This window comes from Rhincodon typus, chromosome 2 (genome assembly GCF_021869965.1).
Source record: "Rhincodon typus isolate 14 chromosome 2, sRhiTyp1.1, whole genome shotgun sequence".
In the NCBI taxonomy this organism is placed as follows: domain Eukaryota; kingdom Metazoa; phylum Chordata; class Chondrichthyes; order Orectolobiformes; family Rhincodontidae; genus Rhincodon; species Rhincodon typus.
Genome location: NC_063333.1, coordinates 145,073,656 through 145,088,786, shown reverse-complemented (window position 1 = coordinate 145,088,786; position 15,131 = coordinate 145,073,656). Strand labels below are relative to the sequence as shown.

The 15,131-nt window shown below is 41.4% G+C and overlaps 1 protein-coding gene across 1 annotated transcript in view; it reads right to left on the bottom strand.

Moving 5' to 3' along the window:
• Positions 1 to 15,131, bottom strand: part of drosha (drosha ribonuclease III) — a 149,193-nt gene that overhangs the window by 28,310 nt on the left and 105,752 nt on the right. The window contains exons 27-30 of the mRNA XM_048607409.1: positions 13,580 to 13,721; positions 12,781 to 12,863; positions 11,462 to 11,565; positions 1,546 to 1,638 (exon numbers count right to left, since the gene is read on the bottom strand). Of these exons, the coding sequence (XP_048463366.1) occupies positions 1,546 to 1,638; positions 11,462 to 11,565; positions 12,781 to 12,863; positions 13,580 to 13,721 (422 nt within the window). The remainder of the gene's footprint in view (positions 1 to 1,545; positions 1,639 to 11,461; positions 11,566 to 12,780; positions 12,864 to 13,579; positions 13,722 to 15,131) is intronic.

The window sequence follows — 15,131 nt, the reverse complement described above, 5'->3', positions numbered from 1 at the left end:
CTTGGCCTGCTGTGTTCATCCAGCTCTACACCTTGTTATCTCAAGGTAGTGGTGTGCTGCTTTCTCAAAATGCTGCAGTCCATGTGTAGTTAGATTCATAGTGTCGTTAAGGAGGGAATACCAGGAAACATAAAAGATCCTGAGGGGATCTGACAAGGCAGGTGCTGAGAGGATGTTTCGTTAGAGGTTTATAAAATCACAAGGGCCATAGGAAAGGCGAATAGCAAGAGTCTTTTCCCTCGGGTGGGGGAGTTCAAATATAAAAGGGGCATATTTTTAAGGTGAGAGGAGAAAATTTTAAAAAGGACGAGGGGCAACTTTTTTTTTTTTTTAAAACACAGAGAGCGGGTTTGTGTGTAGAATGAACTGCCAGAGAAAGTGGTGGATTGAGGTACAGTTACAGTTACAACATTTAAAAGACATCTGGATGTGTTCATTAAGAGGAAAGGTTTGGAGGAACATGGGCCAAGCATAGGCCGATGGGACTAGTGTAGTTTGGGGACGTGGTCAGACTGAAGAGTCTGTTTCCATGCTGTACGACTCTTATGACTATCTATGACTAGAACTAGAGGTTACTGTTAAGGAGGGGTGGTCACATAATGGTAATATCACTGAACTAGTAATTCAAACTTCCGCTAATTTTCTGCGGATGTTGTTTCGAATCCCACTATGATAGATGGTAGAATTTGAAATTCAATAAAATCCAGAATTAAACATGTTACCACTGTTGATTGCCATAAAAAACAGCAACTGGTTCACTAACGCCCTTTAGGGAAGAAATCTGCCATCCTTACCTGGTCTGGACTACATGTGACTCCAAACCCACAGCAATGTGGCTAACTCTTAGTTGCCCCCTGAAATGGACTGGGCAGCCAACCTAGGGATGGAACAAATGGCAGTCCTGCAGCTGCATCCCACTGAAATAAATGAAAAAAAAAGGCCTCGCCCAATTAACAGGACGACTTCTTTTCTTTCAGAGGGTCGTAGGTCTTTGAGCTTTGCTCCCCAGGGACCAGTGAAGACAAGTGTCATTGAGCACTTTAAACGGAGAAGCTGATATGTTATTAACTAACAAGGGAATCAAAGGATGTTGGGAGTAGGTGAAAATGAGAATTTGAGGCCACCATCAAACCAGCTAGGATTTTATTAAATGTTGGTGCAAACTTGAGGGGCTGAATGGCCTACTCGTGCACTTATTTTAGACATCGGCATGTGTGCAGACCCATTATTAGTCATGTTTCAATTTTGCAGTTTATTAAATTGGTGTTAATTGTACATCAAGTGTGCTCAATTATGTGCAGATCATAGGCAAACAGCAGGGTTACAGAGTGACAGACACCAGAGTGCAAGTGAGTTGGATACATGCACATAATGTTTCATTTCGTAAATGAAAGGCTAAGTAAAGATTGGCTCCAGTTCTATCCTTGTGTTCTTGAAATATTACATGGGGGTGCTCACTTTCCTATTTGCCAGGATAGCTCATCAAGAATTATTACACAAATGACTCTTAAAATAATGCCACCGTAATCAGAAAGACCACTGTACCTTGGACCTGTGCCGCAACCAATCCTCTCTCCTTTGAAATATACAGCCACAGTGTACGTTCTGGCATGGGATGGTCCCACTGTCTGAAGAATCCTTACAGAAGAAAACAAAAAGAGTTTCAACACACTGCAGTCTCAAATATTGTCAGCTATTGGTGGTCATGTAAAATCACTTCTTGAGCTTATCATTGCAACTGTTCAAAACTAACTTTAAGAGTTTTCATTTCCACAGCATGAACGGATCTGAGTTTTCATTTGTTACAAACCTCAGAAGAGTAACAAAATTCTCACATAATTAAACCCTCCAGTGCCACAAATCTAACTGCAACAGATGTTAGCAACGATTGCAGCAGAGTGGATATGTAACCAGACTAACAACCAAAGGCGTGCTCTTCAGAATCTGGAGGCAGGAGTACAGCTGGGGAACTTAAATTCAACTAACTAACTAAATCTGGAATAAAAACAATCATCTCAATAAAGGCAGCCATGAAACGACCAAATTATCACACTGCAATGTGTTGTTAAAAAAAAAAAACTCATCTGGTTCAATAGTGTCCTTCAGGGAGGATGATCTGCTGTTCTTAATTGGTCTTCCCCAAATGTAACTCCAGATTCTCAGAAATTTGGTTGCCTGTTGTTAAGTGTCCTCTGAAATAGTCTTACAAACCACTCAGCTGTACACAATTAATGCTTGACTTAGCAATTACACTCACATCCCATAAATAGAAAATACAGATTTTGGAAAATGACATTCATCGAGTCATGTTTGATATTTGGTTTGTTTGTGGCAGTACAAGTATATTCCTATTTGAAATAACAATTTCACCTACTGTCATATTGTCAGCTGATGTTATTACAATACAAGTCAGACCCTAATCTGAAATTTGGCTTGATATAACTTTTTTCTTAATGTAATAAGGTGGTCTTTCACTGAAACATTAGCATGCAGATTTGATTTTACCAGTAAAACAGAAGTTCATCATGAAAAAATGAAATGAAAAATACAGCAAACCAAGCTGTTCACAAATAACACAATTTGCAAGATTTGCAAGATTTTGAAACACATGGTAAAACAAAGTCCCATTTATTCCTAACATAGTTCTTTACAGTACTCAAATACCAGAGAGAAAATTCCCTTCTCTTTCATATCCATAGGTTTGACATAAGTGTTTCTCTTTCAATTTTCAGTCTTGAGAGTCTTGATAGCGTTTTCCTTTATAGACATACAACTGAGCTCAAACTTTCTTAGCTTCAAGTAGCCCAGTTTTCTGACCAAACATTTCGGATTCAGAATTTTCAAACTAAAATCCTTCCACTGAGGTAGCTCTGAATAGGAGTCTTATAGGACCGGAAATGTTAACTCTGAGTCTCTCTCCATAAGTACTGCTAGACCTGCTGATTTTCTCTAGTAATTTGTTTTCTTTTAGCCTATATCCTCACTGTTCTGCAATAATTCTTTTCCCAGTTTCACATCTCATTGGAGTAGCCCATTGGAAATTATAGGCTGCTATTCCCAAGGTCATCACAGAAGTTAAAAATTCTATAAAATCGTGCAAAGTTCTCATTTTATCTACGAGATAGATCCAGGTTAACAGAAAACACAGACCAGGTTTCTGTACTCAACAGCTATGATTTATTACTAATAAATATATTCTAACCACAGGTAAATAACTATAAACTGTCACCACACAGCTTTATGCATTAAAACTCTAACCTCTTTAAAACTCCTTCTATGCACACACAGCCAGACCAAAAAAAAAAAAAAAATTTGGTGTTATAGTTGGAAGAAAAACTGGGGAAGTAGTTCAATGGTGCCACTCCTTCACATTCGATGGAGGCGCTCCTTTGGTTTCCCAAACCCTTCAGTTCTTTCCAAACATGGCATGCAGCAATTAGTTCACACATTATAAAGACTCTGACTTATTGGTTAAAAACAACAGCTTGATAACTCTTAACTGGACAGAAAGAGACACACCACCTGGATTTTTTTTTTTAAAAAGCAGTCCGAAGGCTTCTGGCAGTATCAATCATACCTGCAAGATGTTCAACTACCCCCAAGAGCCAATAGTTCAGATAGGTGCAGTCAGGCTGAAGGCCTTTAACATCCACAACTGATCTCAACTCCACAGAACAATTAGCCACCTATTACTAGGTGAATCTCATTTTGTATACACCCACTGATGCCAGTTCATCTACAACAGCCTCCCCCACTGCTTGAACAAAGCAGCAGTACAAACATAATATTCAATGAATTTCAGAAACTTGTTTTTAAAACAAAAAGTGAAGCTGTTCCTTCCATAATCCTTGGTTTTCAATCAGTTCTTCCCCCATTTCCATCTATAATCAAAAATACAGAAAATAAAAAGGTATGGTTTTTATAGAGAAATTTACTGGGTCTTCCATGAAATGGAACCAAAAGCTTTCCATCTATGGTTCTTAACTCCAAGCAAAAATAAAAAAAAAAAAAACCAATTCCTGATGCTTCTAAACCATCTTACCTCGATGCAAACACACTTGTTCAATTGAATGGCCACATGAAATATTAGCATGGGCAGCATAGTGACTCAGTGGTTGGCACTGCTACCTCAGTAGCTGGGACCCAGGTTCAATTCCACCCTCTGGTGATTGTCTGTGTGGAGTTTGCACGTTCTCAGTGTCTGCGTTGGGTTTCCTCCAGTTCCCTCCCACAATCCAAAGATGTGGGTCTTTAGAGACTGCATAGAGATATGCAGTCTAGGTGGGTTAGCCATGGGAAATGCAGGGCTACAGGAATGGGGTGGAATGGTCTTCAGAGGGCTGGTGTGGACTTGATGGGCCGAATAGTCTTCCACACTGTAGGGATACTGAATTCTAATTCTAAGTTCTAAAAGCAAGTTAATGACTCTCAATGTTTACTCTCTGATTATAAAAACTCTGAATGCGAACAAATTCCCTTTATGTCCAGGAGCTGTTCTCACACACATATTAGTTTAAAAATCATGTCTTCAGAAAGACTGACATGCTAATTATTAACCACCCTCCATACACAGACTAAACCCACATGCCACTAGTTCAAAATCCAAATTCTGAAGTAAATTAGATTGATAAATCTATAAACATATAAATCTCACAACTTACATCACATCATTCTGAACAAATATAACTAATCGCCAAAATAAGTGTCATAAGTGGACAACAATATACGAGGTCATAATGCAATCTGAAAAATCTACTTGTTGTCTGACCTCCCGTTGTACTTGATCATCGTCACACCAGGTCACTAATGTATCAAGGCATTCTAAAAATTAAGTGGAATGGCAAAATAAATGCCATCCTCAATTTAATTATAACACAATTTAAGCATTTAAAAAATCCCATCCCACAGTCATCAGGCTACAGAACAACAGACAGGAAAATCAAAGTATGTATTATTTCAGAGCCTGAAATATTCTGCTGGATATTAAAACTGACGGATGAACACATGGACATGAGAAACAAGTGAATAGCGAAGGTTAAAGGGATGGGTTTTCCCCTATCAATGAAGAAAGTGCTCATTCTTCAATACATTTATAACTTAACAGAAGCACAAAAGAGAAGATTTGAAACATGACATTTGTGAGAAGAGGTTTTGTCATCATTAAAGATGACAACAGAATGCATATGGTATTTTAAAGTTTCTCTGGCCATTACACAAGTACACTTTGGGGACATGTTCCTTTGTTTATGTGAGGATCACACAAATTAAGCATAAAATACTTCAGATGTCAGTTTAGCTCATTTGGTAAGAAGATAGCAAGAACTGGAGTCAGAGTCAATCAGGTCTGGGCTATTACTGATGAAGGGTGTAAACCTCAAATGTAGACTCTCCTGCTCCTCTGATGCTGCCTGACCTGCTGTGCTCCTCCAGCTCCTCAGTGTAGCTCATTTGGTAACATTCTCAACCCTCAAGTTAAGAGTTTGTGGATTCAAGATTGACAATGGAATTTCAACACGTTTGTGCTTCAGGTCTGTCGTCAGCTTTGGTATATAGGAAATTCAACCAATCATACAAATAAAATTCGATGGCAATATCTGAAGATACATAGGTAGGAGGCTCTCCTGTTATCTTTGGCCAACAATGAGGTGTAGAGATCTAAAGGACCCACCCGGTCAAGTTATTGGTAGCAAACTAGAAGACGTTCTTGTCTAAAACAAGATGTTGTTTATTGCATGATCCCAACCAGATACAAGTAACATGTGCATGACTGACATCATTGCTGACACTATGAGGAAGACTCCTGATATTGTGTCTTGCTCCTTCAGGCTCCAGAACTCCCCGTGACATCATCATATCAGGTGATGCTTAATGCACTCCTTGGCATTAATCTTATCATATCCTAACAACTCTATATTACAATAGCCTTTATCAAAACAAGGACAAAACACCTTAGTTCAACAGGCAGGGAGAAAGTGCCTACCCTTAATATGAAGTCAGCATTTGACAGAGTTCGGAGCCTTTGCAAACCTTAAATCAATAGGAATCAAGGCAAAACTCTCCAATGGCTGGAGTGACATCTAGCCCAAAAGGAAGACAGTTGGAGGTTGTTGGAGATCAATCATCTCAGTCACAGGCAATCACTGCAGAAAATCTTCAGGATAGTGCCCAGGCCCAACCATCTTCAGCTGCTTCATCAATGACCTTAGGGTCAGAAGTGGGGATGTTCAGCACCATTCACAACTCCTCAGATACTGAAGCAGCCTTGTGAATATGGACAGCAAGACCTAGACAATATTCAGCTTTGAGCTGATAAGTGGTGAACAACATTTGTGTTTGCATCACACAAGTGGGAGGTAATGACCATCTACAAATCGAGAGAATCTAAACATCACCCCTTGATATTTAATGGCATTACCATTATAAAGCCCTCCACTATTAACTTCCTTTTGGCACCCAAAAACTGAACTGGACTAGCCAAATAAATGCTATGTATACAAGATCAGGTCAGGGACCAGGAATTCTGTGGTGAGCAACTCAAGTTCTGACTCCCCAGAGCCTGTCCACCATCTATAAGGCACAGGTCAGGAGTGTGATGGAATATTCCCTACTTGTCTGGAAGTATGAAACTCCAACAACACTCAAGAAACTTGATACCACCCAAGACAAACTTATCCTGCTTGATAAGTACCCAACCACCACTTTAAACATTTACTCCATTCATGACTAACGCACAGTGGCAGCAACATACACTGCAGCATCTCTCTAAAACTACTTCAACACTTTCCAAACCACTAAATTCTAGCCTTCATAATAAGGACAGCAGATACACAGCAATACCACCAGTTGCAAAGTTCCTTCCAGTCCACTCACCATCCTGACTTCGGAACAGGAGTAGCTGTTCAGCCCACTGGGTCTACTCCACCATTTGATTAGATCATGGCTGACAATCAACATCAATGCCACTTTCCTGCATTATCAACCCTTTGGTTTTATTCACTCATAGGATGTTGATATCGTCGGTTGGGCCAGCATTTGTTACTCATCCCTAATTGCTCTGGAGAAGCGGGTGGTGAGTTACTTTCTAAATCCAGTACAATCCTCGAGGTTTAAAGACACCAACAGTGCTAGTAGGGAAGGGGTTCCAGGATTCTGATCCAGTAACACTGAAAGAATGGTGTTTTATTTGCAATTTAGGATGGTGAGTGGTTTGGAGGGAGAATTAGAGGTTGTGGCATTCCCTTGTACCTGCTTTCCATGTCTTCCTTGTCCTTCTAGATGGTAGAGATCATGAGTTTGGAAGCCTTAGTGAGTTCCGACAGTGCATTTTGTAGATGGTACACACTGTTGTTACCGTGCATTTATAGACCACCTTTATTTTTATATGTTATACATATATAATGTAGCAAACAAACAAGAGCATTATCAAACAATGTGTGACAGAGTCAGAACAAAGGATATTAAGGCAAGAGAGCAAAAACTTTATCTGAAGAAGATAAAATTGTGAAGCATGGACAGTCAGTCTCCTACCCTAGGTGGAAATATCAAAACCAAGGCGGCATTAGTTTAAGGTGAAAAGGGAAAATTTTACACAGAGGGTGGTCGGTGCATGGAACACACTGGCAGGGAGGTGGTAGAAACAGATACAATAGCAATGTTTAACAAGTGTTTAGACAGACACATGAACAGGTTGGGAATAGAGGGATATGGACCATGTGTAGGTAGATAGGATTAGTTTATCACAGAATCCCTACAGTGTGGAAACAGGCCCTTTGGCCCAACAAGTCCAAACCGACCCTCAGAGCATCCCACCCAGACCTATCCCCTATAACCCACTTAACCTACACATCCCTGAACACTACGGGCAGTTTAGCATGGCCAATCCACCTAACCTGCACATCTTTGGACCGTGGGAGGTAACCGGACCACCCGGAGGAAACCCAGGCAGACACGGGGAGAATGTGCAAACTCCACACAGTCGCCTGAGGGTGGAATCGAACCTGGGTCCCTGGTGCTGCGAGGCAGTAGTGCTAACCACAGAGCTACTGTGCCTAAAACTGATAGGAAAACATCACACGTATTTGAAAGCTGCTGAATAGGAACAACATGATCAAGCAGCATCCCCAGACAACAAGCTCTGACCCGATATAAATCAGGAGCTTTATACTGCTGCCAAACACCATGAACCTGGAGAGATTTGAACACGCAACCTTCTGATCTGGAGTCAGACATGCTACCGTTGCACCACAAGCTGTAGGCTGATGGACCTGTTTCTTTTCTGTACTGTTCTATGCTCTAAGACTTTAAGGAGGTTAAAAGCTTTTAAAGATAAGGTTTATACAGGAAATTCCAGAGATTAAAACCTCAGAAGTTGCTGGAAAAGCTCAGCAGGTCTGGCAGCATCTGTGAAGAGAAATCAGAGTTAACATTTTGGGACTGGTGACCCTTCCTCAGAACTGATGGTAGTTAGGAAATGTTGGTTTATATCCAGAAGAATGGGTGGGGGGAGACGATAAGGAGTAAATGGTAGGTGGGGATAAGGCCCAAGAGAGAGAAATCAGTTGCACAGGCAAAGGATTGGATAATGATCAGGCTGGGAGAGTGAATAGCTGTTAATGGGGACTGTTAGTGGCTAGCAATAAGTAGTGTGTAATGGCAGACTGTGAGATAACAAGGCTTGGTGTGTGGAGTCAGGGGCTAGGACATGGGAGTGTTCAGGCCTTAAATTTTTTTTTAAGTCCATATTGAGTCCAGAGGACTTTAGGGTCTCTAAGTGGAAAATGAGGTACTGTTCTTGCAGCTTGCACTGAGCTTCACTGGAACTCTGTGGTAAGCCTGAGACAGAGATTTTGGCCAGGGAACACGGTGGTGTGTTGAAGTGGCAGGCAACTAGAAGCTCAGGGTCTTTTTTATGGGCAAAACATAGATGCTCTGTGAAGCAGTCACCCAGTCTATGCTGCATTTCCCCACATTGTGGGGAGACCACGTTGTGAGTAGCGAATGCAGTAGACCAGATTGTGTGAAGTGCAGGTAAAGTGCGGTTTGACCTAGAAGCCCTTGGATACTGAGGAGGGAGGAGGTAAATGGACAGGTGTTACACCTTAGGCAGTTGCAGGGGAAGGTGCTGTGGGGGTTTGTTGGGAGTCAAGGAAGAGTGGACCAGGGTGTCCTGGAGGGAATGGTCCCTGCAGAAGGCAGACATGGGAGGGGAGGGGAACAGGTGTCTAATGGTGGCATCTCACTGGAGGTGGCGGGAAAAATGGCAGCTGATGATCTTCTGGATGTGGAGGCTGGCAGGATGATAGCTAAGGACACGGGGAACACTATCACTGTTGTGGGAGGGAAGATAGGGGGTGAGGCGGAAGTGCAAGAGATGGGTTGGACCTGGTTGAGGGTCCTGTCAACAACGGTGTTGGGGAATCCTCGGTTCACATAGAAGGTATACACTTTGGAGGCTCCCTTGTCAAAGTTGGCCTCATCGGAACCCACGTGACAAAGACAGAGGAATTGGGAGACTGGATCGGAGCCTTTACAGGAAACAGGGTGCAGCGACGTATGGTCCAGATAGTTGAGGCAGTCGGTGGGTTTATAGTGGACATTGTTATCTGATTTACAGCACCCACAGTTCTTTAGGTTTTTATTAAAACCTCAGAGCTGAGCACATGGTTGCTGATGATGGAGCAATTAAAATCAGGAATGTGCAAGGGGCCAGTTTTAAACAGCTTGCAATTCTCAGAAAGGTGGTGGCCCGGGGTGGTTGAGAGGGGGACAAAGCCCTGGGTGAACTTTATTTTAAAACTGATATAGGGAGCTGAATTAGCTTAACCAACAGGGGTTAATGGGTTAACAGGAGTTAGGATAAAGTTAGCAAGACCTTTTTTTGTGCTGGTCTCAATTTCATGGGAGGAAGAAAATGGAAGGTTGGCCCTAATCAGGTACTTCAAAATTCCAAACAAAAGCAGAAATTGCTGGAGAAACCCAGGAGGTCTGGCAGCATCATCACCAAGCCTGAAACGTTAACTCTGCCTTCTCTCCAAGATGCTGCAAGACCTGGAGTTTCTCTAACAGTTTCGGTTTTTGTTTCAGACTTCCAGCATTCACAGTTTTGTGCTCTTTTCCTTCTTCAAAATTCCACATGGTTTGGCCAACCATTTGCCCTTCAAACTAAAAACTGGCAGCATGTTAAATTCCCTCATGTTGTACTGTAAAGATTTAAAAATCATTTATTTAGTTCCTTGCGCCACAGATGCTGCCAGATGTGCTGACTTTATTCAGCGCTCTCTGTGTTTGTTTCAGATTTCCAACATCCACAGCCTTTTGTTTTCATTTCTTTTGTTAACTTGTTCAGTGCCAACTTGGTTTCAAGAAAAATGTTTACTCTTGATCCGTCTTTCCCAATGTGGAGCACGTTGATTCCCCATTAATGACCCCAACAAGACGTTAATGAGGGAAAAAAAATACACCCATTGCTTCATTCCTCCTTGTTGATTCACTTATAGTAATTGGTATTCTAACAACTGTCCTTTGAGTATAGGAGTTGGGATGTTATGTTGAGGTTGTACAGGACATTGGTGGGGCTTCTCCTGGAATACAGTGTCCAGTTCTGGTCACCCAGTTATAGGAAAGATATTATCATGCTGGAGAGGGTTCAGAAGAGATCCACCAGGATATTGCCAGGTATGGAAGGTTTGAGTTATAAGGAAAGACTGGATAGACTGGAACTTTTTTCACTGCAGTGTAGGAGGTTGACAGGTAACCTGATAGAAGTTTATAAAATAACGAGAGGTATAGATAGAGTTGATGCTAGTTTTAAGGGGAATTTCAAGAATACGGGGCACATTTTTAAGGCGAGAGGAGAGAGATTTAAAAAAGACATTAGAAGCAAAGTTTTTTTTATACAGGGTGGTTTGCGTGTGGAATGAACTTTGAGGAAGTGGTGGATGCAGGTACAATTACAGCGCTTAAGACATTTGGATGGACACATGAATAGAAAAGGTTTGGAGGGATATGGGCCAGGAGCAGTCAGGTGGTACTAGTTTAGTTTGGGATTATGTTTGGCATGGACTTGTTGGACTGAAGGGTCTATTTCTGTGCTGTATGACTCTTAAATACTGACAAACAATTTTGTTTGTGCTTTCCGCACCATACTTTGTAATCATATCTTTCTTGCAGTAGCATTGTCAATGAGAAAAAAACACGTGACCCATAAAGGCTATTTATTGTAATATTATCATAGGATGTCACAGTAAAATGGCTGCGCAAAAGGGTTCCAGTTAGAAGTAATTTAATACCAATGTAGATATAACCATCATTTTAAACCCTTTAAATTATATTAGATCGGAGGGAAGGGAAACACTGCAAACAATCCGTAACTTGTGTAGAAGATATAACTCCTTAGCTTCGAATCAACGAATATCATGCAACAAAAGAAAATAAAATTCATTCACATCACACGGGAACTCACTTATACAAAGGGATATCTGGCTCTTTGCCTTCTGTCCGAAGAGTCAGGCAGCACTGCTGCAGCTGAGATTTAGGGTCATTCCAATCCTGGTTCAGGATAAACTCCTGCACCAATATAAAAGAGAAAAAGCCGTTAAAAATTAAAGCCTGTGCATGTTATTTGACTAAACTATAGACTCTGCACATATAATTACTTCAGTTAAGCCTTAAACTTTGAGCGCTGAAACTTGTGCTTTTACATTCCAATGGTGTTAGTGCAGTGAAGTACAGCTCAGCCTGCCACTGACTTTATAAAATCTCACACATCCCCTGTCTGTGAACACAGGCACAAAGAATGCTAAACAAATATAAAAAGCACAATGATACATGGAAAAATTTAAAAAGAACTTGCATTTTATATACTGCCTTCCATAATCTCATAGCATCCAAAAGGTTTTAAGACCTGTGAAGTATTTCTGAAGTGTAGTCATGTGGGGACAGGAAGATATGGGTCATTGTGTCAAAAGCCAGGCCTTCATTCAAAATCTCAGGTCAAACTGAGCACCACTAGAAATTCTGCTATTGCACCAGCTCATGGCTCTTCGAGGAAGCTCTTCAAATTAAACTTTATAAAGGTGCAAGAACACTAAAAGGTATGTGTTCAAAGAATTTAAAACCTTTAGATTATTCAGAAATTGATCACACCAATGTAACTTGCTAAGTGGATCACTATCGCATTTTAAAACCAGGTTCCTTAAAATCACAGGAAGTGGAATCAACACTGTTTGTACAAGCTTATTTTTTGAGTGATAGAATTTCTGTTATCAAACTGCACGAGGTTACCATTCTTTAAAACAATGTGAATATTTGAAAAAAGTCACATTCATAGGGCAGCTGTCTGTGTGGAGTTTGCAAGTTCTCCCCGAGTCTGTGTGGGTTTCCTCCGGGTGCTCCGGTTTCCTCCCACAGTCCAAAGATGAGCAGGTTAGGGTGGATTGGCCATGCTAAATTGCCCATAGTATTCAGGGATGTGTAGCTTAGGTGGATTATAAGGGGATGGGTCTGGGTGGGATGCTCCAAGGGTCGGTGTGGACTTGTTGGGCCAAAGGGCCTGTTTCCACACTGTAGGGATTCTGTGGATCTATGGAAAATCATTAACCAGCTACACTGGCTCATGGAACATCTTATGTGGGCAATATGCAACCGATTTTGCAGAAACTTGAGCTTAATCTATGAGCACAATACAGAGTTCAATTTGCACCTGGATCAGTGATGGTGTCCAAAGTACAGATTCTTGATGAATAATTTTACACCGAAGTGTGTGAGGTAGTATGCACTGACCTTTAATCGCGGGAAGAAACATACATTCATGAAAGTGCGGACGTAGTCCAAATCCTGGTCAATGTAAAGTGCAGCTATGAATGCTAAAAAATATGCATTAAAATTATACTTGAGCAATGATACATTTTTAACAGTCATTCTCTAGTTTCAAATAATTAATTTGATCTGAACTATCTAATACACTGCATTCTAAAAATACTTTCAAAGTTACAACACAAACAGCAAGCAGGATGCCACCAGCAGACGCATATTCCCCTTCCCTCCTTTGTCAGCACTGTACATGGAGTGTTCCCTTCAGTACATCCTGGTCCACTCCTCGCCCACTCCCAACACGCACCCATGGCAACTTCCCATGCAATCGCAGGAGGTGTAACATGTGCTGGTTACTTCCTTCCTCCTCACAATCCAAAGCTCCAGACACATCTTACAGGTGAAGCGACACTTGATCTGCACTTCACTCAATCTAGTCTACTGTATTTGCTGCTCACAATTTGGTCTCCTCTCCACTGGGGAGACGAAACACAGTGGGTGACCATTTTGCTGAACACCTCTGCTCAGTCAATATAGGTGGTCATGAGTCTTTGAAACAATTATTCTTAAAAATGTGGTCTTTTAAGATTTTTAAGGCAGAAGTAAATGGATTCTCGATAAGCAAGTGGTTGAAAAGATTATTAGGCTTAGTCAAATCAGTCATGAATTGCAGATGAGCTCAAAGAGCTGAGTGACCTACTCCTGATTCAGATGGTCATATGATTACAAAACTAGACAAAGTGTTACACAACAGGGAGCATGCACTCACATTCTAAAAGGTCAGCCAGAGTCTTGGTGCGAAGAGCAACAGGCCTTTTGGTTTTATCATTTGTGATGGCAAAGTCCTGCATGCCCAGTTCTTCTGCCACTTTGGCTTGAGTACGATTATTGACCAGGGAACTTCGCAACAGCTACAAAAAAAAAAAGTCACAAATCATTCTTCCTTCGAACAGTTCCTTCTACTCTGTTCAATTGTTTTCTTGTATTGGTTCATGGAATGTGGGCATTGCTGGCAAGGCAAATGTTTATTGACAATTCTCAATTCCCCCATGAGGTGATGTTGAACCTCCTCCTTGAACCGCTGTCGGATGTGTGTTGTAGGTGCTAATGGCCTTTCTAAACATCACTGGATCTTCATACTGTACTGGGCACTTGCAGACTTTTGGGGACAGAGCAGGTCAATGGCACTGAATAGGTTGTTCCACAGAGCATCAGCACAGCCATTTTGGATGAATGGTCTCCATCTGTGCTGCAATGACTAAGAAATATGTTTTAAAAATTAACGTCAAAGGGCTAAAAGCTCTTAGCAGATTGGGAGGCATCGGAATGGAGACAGAAGTAAAGATCCAGGAAAGGGTAGGCATTATATTTCATAGGGACAGTGAATGGAGCAAAGGGAGAAGTTGTGCAATGACAGAATAAGTTCAGCCAATTGGTGTATCACTCTCTCCCTCCGCAGATCCTGCAAGACCTGGTGAGTATTCCCAGATATCTTGCTCTTGGTTTAGGTCTCCAGCATCTGTACTGCTTTACCCTTATTGATGTAAAATAGAAGTTCACACTGGAGACACAGTGGAACTACGGTAATGTCATCAGATGAGTAATCCAAGACTGAGAATTATGTCCGAGGCCACACATTCAAGTCCAACCATAGCAATTAAAAGGATAAACGTGGACTGTAACCCTAGTTTCAATAATCGCAACTATGAAACTAATGGATCATCATAAAGACCCGTCTGGTTCACCCATTAGGGAATATCATGCCCAGTGGAGGGATGTCCTATTCATAGCTTCACACATGGATTGAGATCAGATCTAATTTTTCAGAAGGGCCTTTCAATTAAAAATGGACATTGGCAAGGCTGTTTAAAATGGTTGTCAAGGTCAAGTGACTTTCACAATTTCTACTTCCTACCATCCAGGGCATTCCAGCTTTCCCCTCACTGCTCCCATCCTTTGAATGGGCACACCCTGTGTATAACGTAGGCCACAACAGAGGAGAGGTGGGCCTTTGGCCCGCACTGACAGGCTGCTCCACTCTCTTGAGCTGCAGTTGTACCAGACAGCTGCAGAAAAGTCAACAGACACTCAAGAAGGTGGCTCATCACCACCTTCTCAAGAGGAAAAAAGGGATGGGTAACATACGCTGGACTAGCCAGTGATGCTTATATCCCATGGCCAAATACAAAGATAAAATTACTGAAAAATCCTTACAAATCATTTCAATACATCATCTGTAATAGCACATTCATAAAAATGTTAATTCTTTGAGGGCCAATAAAAACAATGAACTCTCAAACACAATGTTAATTTAATGAGTA